General features: G+C 33.1%; 1 protein-coding gene across 2 annotated transcripts in view; it reads right to left on the reverse strand.

Annotated features, from left to right (window-relative positions):
- MYPN (myopalladin) overlaps nucleotides 1–13,879 on the reverse strand; it is a 91,390-nt gene that overhangs the window by 49,173 nt on the left and 28,338 nt on the right. For both annotated transcript variants that reach the window (XM_016127347.2, XM_016127345.2), the window contains exon 2: nucleotides 11,721–12,623. In XM_016127347.2, coding sequence (XP_015982833.2) covers nucleotides 11,721–12,622 — 902 coding nt within the window. In that variant the 5' untranslated portion in view covers nucleotide 12,623. The remainder of the gene's footprint in view (nucleotides 1–11,720; nucleotides 12,624–13,879) is intronic.

Here is a 13,879-nt window from a genome sequence, read left to right on the forward strand (position 1 = left end):
GGAAGGGCACTTGTATTTTTGTTGTTGTTGAATTAGGCACTTAATGCATGAAAGAGTATTTTAACTTGAACGAGCAACTGACAAATTATGGTTATTTAGACTTCAGTATTCAGCAGTCAATGTCTCAAAAATAAAGGAAGTAAGCCTGTCGGTTCAAATTTAAAAAGCTGAAAACATTTGTTACCAATAAAAAAATTCAAGCTTTAAAGGAAAAATTAGAGTTTTGGAAAACCTATATCCCCCACAGTCAGTTTAGAGCTTCCCAATACTTAAAGGCTTTTAGACGAAATCAGTGATGATATTAAGAAATGTGATTTTTAAAAAAAGTCATATAATAATGTGTCAACATTTGAAAGATCTGCATTACTCATTTCTTAAATTACCAATGGGTGATATTATCTATTGAAAGTTTAAGACAAATAGTTTTAGTATAACAGGGTATAAAATTTCATGGGTGTGGTATCAGGTTTCACATTCCAACTAACCTTTAAGAAACTATTGCTACTTAAATTTTGATGTAGTGTTAAAAAGAATAGCCATATTGTCTGAAAATGTTATTAAAATATTCTTCCTATTTCCAACTATGTATCTATATAAGGCTAGATTTTTATTTTAAAATTTACTGGATTTTTAAAATTTACTTCAACTCAAACAACATATTGCAACAAACTGAATGCAGAATATGAAATTCCAGCTGTCTTCTATTAAGCCAGGCATTAAAGAGATTTGCAAAAAAATGTAAAACAATGCCACTCTTCTCACTAAATCTTTTTGAAAATACAATTATTTTTCATAAAATTATTTGTTAGTATGTGTATTATTGTTATTTAAAAATGAATAAGTTAATAGCTATTTAAAACTTTGTCAATTTTAATTTATCTACTCTTAATCTAATATGATAGTTATAGATATAATTCACATAGACAAAACCTCTTTTGGGCCATAATAACTTTTAAGATTGTAAGGTGATCCTGAAAAAAAAATGTTTGAGAACAGTTGGCATATTTTTTAGAAATCTAGAGGTAAATAAATAGGAAACTGCAAAAAATAGGAAGTGCTCCATTCTTTAATACTATTTGATTTTTAATGCAATGTACCTGTATTAATTTGATAAAACAAATATAAGTAACAATTTCAAAACAAATAAGTACATTCCCTTATGTAAAATAAACATTACAAAGTTATCTCATTTCTCTAGATAACGTTTCTCTTCCTTACCAAAATGAGAGTGGGAACATCTATGATTCAAATACCCAATTCCCCACCAGAAAGGTTTTTGTCCTTACTCAGATGGCCAGCCCCAGAAAACAATCGGTAACTGTTACTCTGACTTTAACACTCGTGACCCACTCGGAAATGCACTGGTCAGGATGCCTTCTCAAAAGGTATTAAAATTTTGCCGGCTACCCTAAAGACTTTTGAGGGTAAGAAAGAAAATGTACTCTCTTCAAACATCTATCCATGTTAGGGAATGCTTTCATAGAAATGCCCTGGCCCAGCTACATGTTTTTAGAATGCCAAATCCTCATGACACTTACAGAATGGCAGTGATTCATGGCTCAGCAGAAATGAGTCAGTGATCTGGGGAAATGGGGCAGGTCCAGATGATAAAGAACTCACCTTTAATGCACTAAGGATAGATTGCTTGCCAGATCTGCTAGTTTGTCTAGCTACCTAACCTAGGAATGAAGACACCGAAGAGACACATTTTCAGATTTAACTGGACTTTTGGGTTGCATATCACCATTCCGCTGTTAGGTTACCTTTTTATCTAAAATATGGCTTGGATAAATATTATGACTCATTGTTTTAGCACATTAACAACTTCAAAATGTAATTTGAATGTGTTATTCTGACTCACCAGTAGTAATGTTCATTAAAAGAATGATTACTCAGAGCCTTTCTTTAGCCCTGCTCCAGTCCTTGCAGCGTCCTTGTCCTACCTCTTATTGTTCCCTCTCTTAATACCATGTTCATTTCCTTTACAGAACCTACTCATCACTTCTAACTATATATTTATTTGTAGGTTTATTTGTTTACTCTCTCTTTCCCTCACTGGACGATAAACACCACAGGGCAAAGATTATCATGTTTGTTTTGTTTACTACTTGTTTATCTGGCTCTTAGTCAGATATGACACATCATAGCTGCATAAATATTAAATGAATGAATTCAAATCAGGATTATAATAGCCTCAAGTCTGTTTCGTTTTCATTTTTCAAGAAGGCTGGGGTCTAGAAAAGATCTTTTCTTGATTGGCTATAACCATCTTTGTCTAACAATGCCTGATCTCTTAAGCAAAGAGTAAGGCCTGAAAGAGCTAAAAGGTAAGTATATGTAAATACTGACATCTTCAGCTTTTTCCATGCATCAGAGTGACTATATACAAAGAGCTACTGGAGCATATCAGACAATAAGATAATAGTAGACATTTTCTAACAGAATCAAAGATATATTGGATTTTGTGACACTGTTTGGTGTTTGACTGTTACTCAATTAACAAATAAATTTTCATGTCTAATTGGTTATATTCCACTCATGGGAGTGTGGAGTACAAGTAGGAAAGATTTGTTTATGTTTTAAATTATATTAAAAGTTAGTTCTTCCAGGAGGTAGCTTCTTGATAACTTAAGAAAAACATTAGCTGTTGGCTATAATAAAATCACCAAGACTACTCCTTACTACATAGCCAATTTTAGACACAACAAAAAGATGAATAAATGTGAACACGAGAATAATTCCTAAAATAATTATTTAAAGGAATGAATACTTTGGGCAGGGCTGACTAGAAACTTATTTTTTCCTTCTAGAATTCTTACTTTTTATTTTTCTCATAGTACTTGTAACTAAATTATTACATAATTTACTTCTTCAACATTTACTGTTTATTGTCTATTTCTTATCTAGAACAAAATATGGCAGGAAATTTTGCTTTATTTACTGATGAATCCCAAGTGCCTGGAATAGTTCCTGATGCATAGTGAGTGCTGAATAAATTATTGTTGAATGAATGAATGAGCAAATGAACGTACTAAATGTTCTAGTTTTGTTGTTGATGCAATCTACTTGAATCTTTCCAGTATTATATATTTTAAATATATTTCTCCCTTTATTCTTTCTGTTTGCTACATTAATCTTTCAAAATAAATTATTTCATTTTTTAAATTTGGAAACTCATGGTTTTGGCTTTGTTTATCTCAAGAATTCAAGCTTTGCTTAATATTATAAAATGAATATTCTTTGTACCACATTAATAGAGTAAAAGCAGAAAAATCATGTAATAATCATAGATGCAGAAAATATGTTTGACAAAATTTAATGTTCATTCCTGATTTTTTAAAAAAAATCTTAACCTTCCTAAACAGAAGGTACTTACAACGAAATCCTACATGATGGCAATTAATGGAAGTCATTCCCTTTAAGATCATAAACAAGACCATAGTATCCAGTATCCCCATTTCTATTCAACCAGAGGGCTTAGCCAGCTCAGCAAAGCAAGAAAATGAAATATAATAGACAGGATTAGAAAGGAAGAATCCCCCCACCAAAAATTTATAGATAAATCCTCATAAATGTATCAAAGTTGTTTGTTAGAAAAGCAATATACAAAGTTAATTGCATTTCTATACATAACCAATATAGAATGTAATTTTTCAAAAAGCTGTTTAAAATAACATAAAAATGAGGTGCCTATGAATAAATCTAATTAAAGATTTATAAGATGTAAAGAAAAAAATTAGAAATCTTTATGGAAAGACATTAAAGAACAGTTAAATAGATGGAGAAATACATTTGACTATAAGGCCTCAATATTTTAAAGATGTCAAATTCTCCCTAAATCAATCTACCAGTTCAATGCAATTCTGAAAATCTGAAAGGATTTTTTAAAGTTTTTTGGAATTTGACAAGATGATTCTAAAATTTACATTGCAGAGTGAAATGTGAAGAATAGCCCAAAATGCTTGAAATGAAAAAGTGGAAATCAAAAACTGTGAAAATCTATTGTAATGTGATAAATAAGCCAAGGAAAAGAACAGAGAGCCTAGAACTAGACTTACACATTTGTGGAATTTTGATTTAGGATGAAGTTGGCGTTACAGATCAGTGGGGAAAGGATGTACTTTTTAATAAACTAGAACAACTGGTTATCCAACCTAAAAAAGGTTCCCTACACTACACCACACATGAAAATCAACTTTAAATGGATGAAAAGCTTAAATGTGAAAGGCAAAATTATAAAACTTTAGAAGACAATATACAAAAATATCTTTACCACACTGAGATTAAAAAAATCTTTTTAGGCTAGACATGAACTATAAAAGCCAAAATTATAAAAGAGAAATTAATTAACACTAAAATTAAGAATAGCTAATTATCAAAAGATACCATAGAGACTATAAGTAGATAAATTAAATTGAGAGGATATTTTTCACAACACGTGTTATATGATTAGAATCCTAATCATTTTTTTAAGTCTTACAAATCACTAAGAAAAAAAGAAAAAACTGACAGAAAAATGAGTGAAAGATATAAACAGACCCTTCATAGAAAATGAACACTGAATGGCCCAAAAATATACTTTTTAAAATTCTCAACTTGTTAGTAACTACAGAAAGAAAATTAAAATTATAACAATACTTCATACCCATCAGACTGGCAAAATTTTAAAAATCTTATAATATTTATATTGGCAATGATTTAGAACAACCAGAACTCTTATATAATGTTGGTGGGAATGTAAATTGAAACAATTCCTTTGAAATATAATTTGTTATTATTATAAAGTTGAGGTTGAACATCCTCTGTTAGCAATTTCATGTCTAGACTCATGCACCAGGAGAATATATTAAAATGTTTATAACATTGTTTATATTAGGAAAGAAACTGGAAACAACCCAAGTGTATATCAATAATGCAGTCCTCTAGCTTTACAGTTAACTACTGTATAGTAATGAAAACTAGTGAATTAGAGCTATATGCAATGACATGAATATGTACTTTTTTAGGGAAAAAATTCAAGTAGCAGAAGAATGTATACATTACGATTTCACATACATGAAAATTCTAAAATGTAAAACTTACTACCATTTTTATTAATTAAAAAAATTTTATTATGGAAATTTTCAAACAGACACAAAGTAGAGAGATTGGTGTAACGAACCCCATGCACACACCACTTAGCTTCAACAAATTATTAATAAATGGCAAATGCGTTTCTTTTATATTCTCCACTTCTCCCCACCTTGGATTATTTTGATGTAAATCCAGGATTTTTTCATTTTACCTCTAAAAATTTCTATACCAATATTGCTTAAGGACATAAATTAGCCTGGTTTTTCGTTTCAAAACAAATCCCACCTCAAAGAACCACCTACTACTGTAGGTTGATTCCAACAGAAATACTCTGTGAGGGGTGTTCTGTTCGAGTAAGGACTGAGGAGCAGGTGCTAAAATGTTGACAGGAGATTGCAATATCTGGCTCAAGAAACCAAGCAGAGGGGTGTCCCTCTAGATTAGGAGGTCTGTGAAAAATTGCAAAAATACTCTGCACACAAACAACAGGTTGGTAAAATATAGATGTATAGGCTTCACCCCTAGAGATCCTGAATCAGTAGGTCCAAGGCGAAACCCATGAATTTACATTTCAAGGTCCCAGGTAATACTGACATTATTAATCCAGGGACCTACTTTTAGTAGCTTGTTCTCAGAGTCTCTCAAAATCTAGGTAGGCTCTGACTCCCTCTTTGGACTCATCTCAAACCATTTCCTCCTCACTCTTTAAGTTCTGGTGATATCATTTTCTTCAATTCCTTTAAGTCAACAGTTGTCTTGTTGCTTTAAGGGCTTCAAATTTGCTATTCCCTCACTCTGCAACAATTTCCCCACACTTCATTTTTCTGGGCTAATTCTTAGTCATTTTTATGTCACTTTCCAGGAAAACCTTTCCTAATCTCACGAGGTTTGATCCCTTTGCTCTATGCATCCTTGTTTATAATATTTATTATAATTATAATTATAGAATTATTTGTAGAAATTTTACTTATTGTCTGTGTTCTTTACTAGAGTTTAAGCTCCATGAAGGCAAGGAATTTTTCTTGTTTGCTGCTTTAATCTTAGTGCCTATGATAGTACATGGCACATAATTGGCACTTTATATTTACTGGATAAATCAATAAATGAATGTATCTAGATCCCAAAAAGAAGAAGAAAAAGCTCCTATATAATGTAATATTTTTAAATATTTACATAATTTTACATTATAATCATATATAGTTACTTATAATATTTTAAAGAATTTCCCTACGTAATTTAACATATATATATATTTTTATAACTAATTTATTTCCTCAGCACGATACTTGAAGACATAGGTCTAGAAGTGGCAATAGCAAAATTTAACAGCCAAAGCAGGCATCGATATTTATAAAAGGTAAATTTGTGCTGCTTCAGAAGGTTTTCATAAGTAAACAAACTTAGTATGACCCAGCTGTACATTCCTAGGAAAAGAATTTGGAATCGGGGTACAAAAAGGGATCATGGCCATTTGCTGTGAATTCTTGCAGATACTTTCATCTGTGAGTAACACAGGAATGTATTTCATTTTCTAATTCAACTCCTCCAATGAAATTACATTCAAGATCAACGAGCTTTCAAAAACGTTAATGTTATAGGAGCCCACCCCTACAAAACAAAACAATTTCCACCCAATTAACTTGGAAATCAACAAAGATAAACAAAAGTGATTTTTCAAATTGATCAACTAGGGTTACAAGAACATAGGTAAAATACTGATGATACACAGGGGCAGTAGATAGAAAGTTAGACCTCAGCTACCAGGAAGACTTGTTATAGTTTCTTGCAAAAATAACAAAAAGGATTCTTCTTGTATTGATTGTGGTATTCCCACTTGGCAACCCCAAATGTCTCATTGTTATTTTAATGAGTTATTTTAACGAGTTTTTAAAGAAATCCTCTGGATTAAAATCTGCTCCTGAGTTCTAAAGAGATGTCTTAGGAGTTTCCATGGTGAGGAGGTAGATAGGGTTGCAGGCTCTCCCCACCCAAACCTCTTCTATCCTAAAAGCACTAATTTTATCTTTAAGAAAATTTTATCTTTAAGAAGAGTGCATGTGTGTGTGTGTGTGTGTGTGTGTGTGAAGCATGTATTCAGTAATACTTAACAGATTTACTGTGAGGAGAAACATGGGCAGAGGCGTTACTGCTAAAAAAAAAAGGTGGAAAAACACTACTCCAGTCTGGCACTACTAGAAGTTAATTCCAAGTATTACCTGTATTTTTAGTCCTTTTGTAATTACAGAGATATTGTGTCAAACTTTTTTCAGCGTCCAGGTCATTCCTTGGACTGTCCCCAGTTCCACTGCCTTCTCATTTGACCTTCAGTCCTGCATTTCTGACAGCCTGTTGGATATGTTCCCTTTATCCCCTCACACTCAAGTCATCAACCTCCTCCATAAATCAGCCACCTCTTCCATTTTCTCAGTCTTTGCCAGTGACCCCATCGTTCTCTCAGGTGCCCAGGTTCAAACTTGTGGAGTAATTATTTTACTCATCTTTCCTAGCTAGTTAGTCACCAAGTTCAGCTTGATTTTCTTTCTCCTAAATATTGCTCACTCATCTTTTCTCTGCTTTCCCACTGCCCCTACCCCAGTTCAATCAGAGCATTCAATGGCTGGGATAATTTCCAGAGCTTCCTAGGTGACTCACAGCTCTATTCATTTCCAGCCTAACTCATTCTTCCAGATTAAGTCTACTTAAATACTCCCTTTCATATTGTTACTTCCTTATACACAACCTTAAATGGTTTCCAGTGGTTTTGAAACCAAGTCTATTCTGAGTTTTTAAAGAAATTCTCTGGATTAAAATCTGCTCCTGTGTTCTAAAGAGATGTCTTAGGAGTTTTGAAACCAAGCTTTTCAAAGTCATTTGGCTCCATACTTCCTCCCAGTTAGATCAGCCTCCTCCCTGTCACATAAAAATATTATTACATTCCAGCATATGTACCTTTGTATGAACATATTGAGTTGACCTGGTCTAAAACAACCCATCCCTCTGCCTACTTCTTCAATCTTTTCCCTCATCTTTCCTTACCTGTTATCCTATGTTCTTCACATAGCCAAGTGCTTGCAGTTTCCTGAAAACACTTATCTCTGTGCCTTTGCACTTGCTTCTTGCATCCTCAGTCTACTCAAACTAAAGAGGCATCTTTTGTGTTAACTCTTATTTTATTCTGTACTCTAGGCAAAAGAATCACATCTTCCTTTGAGTTGCCATTGCACCCTATACATACTTCAATTCTAGCCCTTATTAAACAATATTGCAATGTTTTAATTATATGTCTGTCTGATGGTTCTATTAGATTATGAGCTACCTTCCCAGAATAGTTTTAGACTTGGTTTAAAACAAGGTCTCTGACCTCCAATAACTAACAGTTGGTTTGTACTCCTGTTGAGTCACTTTAGTAACTCAGCAGGTATTTGTTGAATGAATAAATGAATGAATGAGTGATTAAGTTTCTACCTCTATCATTCTTACTCTTCGAAGCTCAGCTAAAACCCCTTATGTCTCTGAAGACTTCTTTGACCTTTCTAGTCCTTCATCTATTCTCTGAAGCCAGATAATTCTTATGGTTGGTATTATAAAAATTAGGATAATTTCTTTAACTGGATGGCAAGCTCCTTGAGGGCAGGGTAAATATTTATATTGTCTCTGTCACTACATTGATCACAGTGCTGAGCACATAGTAAAAGCTAAGTAAATATTTGCTTTTTGATTAGAGTTATGTAAATTATATGCTTTGAAAAATAATGACAGCTAGTAGGCTATTTGGACATTTCTAAATTTTTTCTTAATATGATTGCAGTCATGAAATTAAGTATGAATTCATTCGGAAAACATTTAGTAAATTCTTACTAATTTCCTGGTACCAAATCAGTAAAGAAATTTTTCCCAGGTAAAATTAGTGTTGCTTCATGGAAGTTGTATACATTTTTTTTTCACTTTTAAATGTGTAAATTTATAGTTGGTTAAATAAGTAGTTTTTTAGGGATCACCATATTACTTTGTTTTGGAGGGAATGGGATCTTATCATTCTTCCTGGCTGATTTTTCTCATAGGAGAAAATTGTTTTTTTTATATCTGAGATTGTTGTGGTCAAGAAATGGGGAGAATCAAAGCTGAATGATGACCTGCTAATTTATTTTGTTAGTCCAGTTTGTGTCTGAAAATTAGTGGGTTACATAAGACTAATCTAAGTCAGCTTTGTGTGTGTACTATAACTTGAGTGCTCACCAGCTTACTTAGATTCACCAAATGCCACTGAGTGATATCTATCATGGTCCTATAATGACATCTTGCCAGTATTACTGACCAGAGTCCCAGGGAGTGTCATTAGGCATGCTCAGAGTAGAAGAGTAGACACTGCCCTGTGTTATTCAGTTATAACCCTTTGCCATATCTTAAGTCAACTGTCTTAAATCCCGATTTAAATCTAAGTTGAGTTTCTTGTTTTCCTGTTTCTTGGTGCGTTAATTTACTCAGCATTACTCGATAAATACTATAAATCAGAAGCTGTGTTTGGTGCTCAAAATACAAAGGTAAAAAAACAACAGAACTCCTGTCCTCAAGGAGGTCATTTAGGTAACCAGATAGTAAGTTTATGCTATTGTAGAAATAATACTTCATATTGCCTTATATTGCCTTTGAAAAGCAAAATTCAATATATGAATATGTCTTTGGACTAGAATCCCTTGAATCAATATGTATATATTAATGAAAATATTAATACTAATACTATTACTATACTAAGTATCAATATTCTGTAAGAAAAAGATGAGGCCCTGCTACCATACCTAAAATAAGTGTTAAATAGTAATGAAGTCATATTCTAGTAGTAATTAGGTGATTAGGGAGGTAAATTAACCCTTACGAGACTCTAAATACCAGCACTGCTCTAAAAAGTAATACACGGAAAGTACGTTCTTCACATATTTATTACATTATGGTATTAGAAGTAGCAAATGTCACCCTGGGGCTATAGCTGGACCCACGTTTTATGGGGTCTAAAGCTCTTAAATGTTGAAGGACCACACAAAAAAATAAAATTAGAACACAAAATTAGATATAACTTATGAAATGAGGAGCCCTGAAACTTATGCTTCATTTGCTTCACAGAAAAGCTGATTGGTAGGCACATAAAAAATAAATATTCTCTATACTCATCCATCAAATTAGAGAAAGGCTTAGGTGTTAGAACAGTATTCACGAAGCTGACATCAAAAGTTTATAGTAAATAAAATACCTGTAAAACGAATCTCTAAGTTGACCTTAGCCATGACCTTATTATAACTTTATTCTATCATCACCTTTTATTCTATTATTTGGCTTTCTTTAAAATTGAAAAAAATATCATAGGTATTCATTGACTAGAGATCATAAATATCTTTTTTTAAGCTTCAGCCTGTAGACATGTGATGTCTAATATGTATTGGGCACTTGAAATGTCGCTAGTGCAACTTAGGAACTGAATTTTAAATTATTTTAATTCTAATTAATTTAAATTAAAAAACCGATATTCAATTCAGTTATTACAAAAATTTTAAGCATGTTTGGAAAACAATCTACTTTTTCAACTATAAATTTTATGAAATCTAAATGCAGATTAAGTATTTCCTAGGAAAATTTAGCAGCCAAATAGAGATGGAAGTGTAAAATTCACACCGGATTTTGAAGCCCCAGTACGACAAAAAGATCATAAGATATTATATTAATACTGTTTATATTAATTACATGTTAAAATGATAATGTTTTTAAAATATTAGTTAAATAACACATATTTAAAAAATTAATTCCACTCAGTTCTTTTTACTTTTTAAAAATATGGCTACTAGAAAATTTTAGATTGCATATATGGCTAATATATATTTTATTGGGCATTGCTGCTTTATTTTTATTTATTTAATTTTTTAATTGAAGAAGTGATTTAACTTTTTAAAATTTATTTATTTTGTTTATTTATTATTATTATTTATGCCTACAACACCTGGTCTATCCAAGTACTAACGATGGCCCAACCCTGCTTAGCTTCCAAGATCAGACATTAGGTGTTTTCAGGGTGGCATGGCCGTAGACCATGGACTGTGGCTCCGCTGCGGCATGAACCCAGGACCTTCTGGGGCGTGAACCCAGGATCTTCTGCATGTAAAGCAGATGTGCTAACTGCTACGCTATGGAACCACATCTTAATTTATTTTTTTAATTGAGAAAATGCTTTAATTTTTTTTTCTTTTTTCCCCACCCCATCAACTTCTCCCCTCCCCACTCTTCCTTACCCTCTGGTAATCACTAGTCCATTGTCCCAGTGCTATTTTTGTTTGTTTGTTTGTTTGTTTATAGGTGAGGCAACCCTTAGTTGACCTCACAGATTGCAAGGACCTTGTCAGCTTACAATCTTTTACTTTTAAAATGTTTTACACCATAGCACCTGATCTTCCTAGGTGGTCTCCCATCCAAGTACTACCCAGGCTTAGCTTTCAAGATCAGACAGGATCCAGCTTCCTCAGGGTAGCATGGCCATAGACCCAGTGCTGTTTGAGACTGTAACCTTTTTTCAATTTTTGAAATCACTTACTTAAAAGATAAACTTAGGAGAATTATGGTAGATGGAAAGCAATTACCAAACTTTATTAATGGCACATCTTTACCTTACTTGAGGTGGTGGAATTCCTACCACTATGCAATCCAACTGTACTCTGGTTCCTTCTGGAACTTCTCTGCTCCGTAATTTTTGAGTGAACCGAGGAGGCTGTCCCAGAGGTTCTTCATAGTACAAAGATGAAGGTGAAGACCCTGGGGTGGTATCTTCACCAGCTGCCTCATTGGCAGCCTGCTCAGATTCACGCCGCTTAGCTTCCTGCTGTTCAAGGGCATGATTCACTTCATTATCCCTAGTATCTGCAGGGATAGGGATGGGGACAGAAGATCTTTCTCTTCTTTCTGATAGAGCTGAGAAACTGGAGCTATTTTCCTGCGTAACTTTGTTTTGAGATTCTAGTTTACTCTTGTGGTTTTTGCAGGCACGAGGTCTAATCCTTTTGGAGCTATGGGCTTTGAAAAGGGAGGACAGCTCTTCAATGAAATCGGCAGCCTTATTTAAAAATACTTTTTTGGACTGGGCTTCAGAACTATACTGTGGCTTTTTGGCTTCCTGGGGACTCTCTTTAAAGCTTGTAGGACTTCGGGAGTTATCCTGGCAGAAGTTAGGGTCAAAACTTGATTTAGGTGAATGTTTCATCTGATCAGAAGAAAGACGTTTTTTAGCTTGAGCTTCATCTGCTTTCTCCAAAGGATCATGATTGATGGCCAATCTTGCCAGGTTGACACTTTCATCTAATTCTTCTTGGCTCAGAAAGGCTGAAAGATCTGGAAGTTCATCTTGGCCTCCTCCTCCTTCAGCAGCTCCAGAAGAACTACCAAAATGGAAAGGGTTGGAAGAAGGCTCTGCTCGACTCCTTTCATTGTTTCCCCGATGTCTAGTTTCTGCTAAATAGCTCTCTCTTAGAAGCTGAGAAATGGAAGTAGAAGCTTCTATGCTGTCGTCTTGCATGCTGTCACAAAATAGTAATAATAACAAAAAGTTTGGATCATTTCCAGAAAAATAGCAAGTCTATGTTTATTATAGCATGATGGATTTTGAAGAACTTAAAGTTTGAAATTAAAAAATTGCTTAATTTTGATACTTTTACAGAATTTATTATAAAGAAAGAGTATTCTCAAATTGTAAAATGAAAAGGAACTAAATGAGATTTTATTGAAATTGAAAATAAAACCATGGTTGTTATCACTTTATTAAATTCTTTAAGTACGAGTTCAATTGTGAAAGCTATGCTATCACTATAGTAACATTAAATACAATATCTAAACATAATTTTAATAATATCTGTATAGGGCTTTTAGTTATAAAGTGCTTTCACACACACAGACTTGTTCTCCCTCCTCTCCCATTTCCTTTGAATGAAATAAAGTAATAGAGATTAAAAGAGATTGACAATATAACCTCATCTAGTTAGTGAAAATATGAACTTCATCTAGCTCATGAAAAGAAATAATGCTTTTTTTTGTTTGTTTCTTTGTTTTTGATGAGTCAAGTTGTTTAAATTCGATGTCATTTGTAGGCTCAATCTGCTCTTGAAATTATAATGATTTAGCCTTTTCAAATAAGTTATAGTTAATTTAATTCCTACAAAGATATGAGTTAGAGCCTAAGTTTTAAACTATCTTTTAAATTAACATTGGTGAAGAGGGAATATGGGAGACAGGGAAATGGGGTGCAAGACAGGACACTTTCACTGCATACCTTTTCCTGACTTTTGAATTTTAATTATTTGAATACATTACCAATTCAATAAATAAATATATTTTAAAGTCTTAATAAAATGGTATAAAAACTTTAGTTCAAAGTGCCCTGGAGTAGAGATTTTGGTAATTCAAACCAATTTTATATTATTAATATTATATCCATTTGTTCATTCACACACTTACTAGAGGGATGGTAAACTTGTGACCAATAGGCTGTTACTTCTCCCTCTCATTGACGATGCAGCTAACTGATTACAATACTCTTCCCATTGACCTTGACTTTCTTAACACTCCACTCCTTCTGCCACTACCAATCAATCAGAGATGGTAATGGAGATGAAGACTATTTATCATTCTTGGCTACTGTCTGCTGAGAAGATGGAGAGGAAAGTAATCTCTTAAATATTTTCCGGTTTTAAGATTCCATGACAAAATTTCAGTTCATCCTTTCCCTTATATGATAGCTTCACTTATATCACAAATAAGGTTTCCTAGGAACTGTGTT

Source organism: Rousettus aegyptiacus, unplaced genomic scaffold, assembly GCF_014176215.1.
Source record: "Rousettus aegyptiacus isolate mRouAeg1 unplaced genomic scaffold, mRouAeg1.p scaffold_m13_p_6, whole genome shotgun sequence".
NCBI lineage: Eukaryota > Metazoa > Chordata > Mammalia > Chiroptera > Pteropodidae > Rousettus > Rousettus aegyptiacus.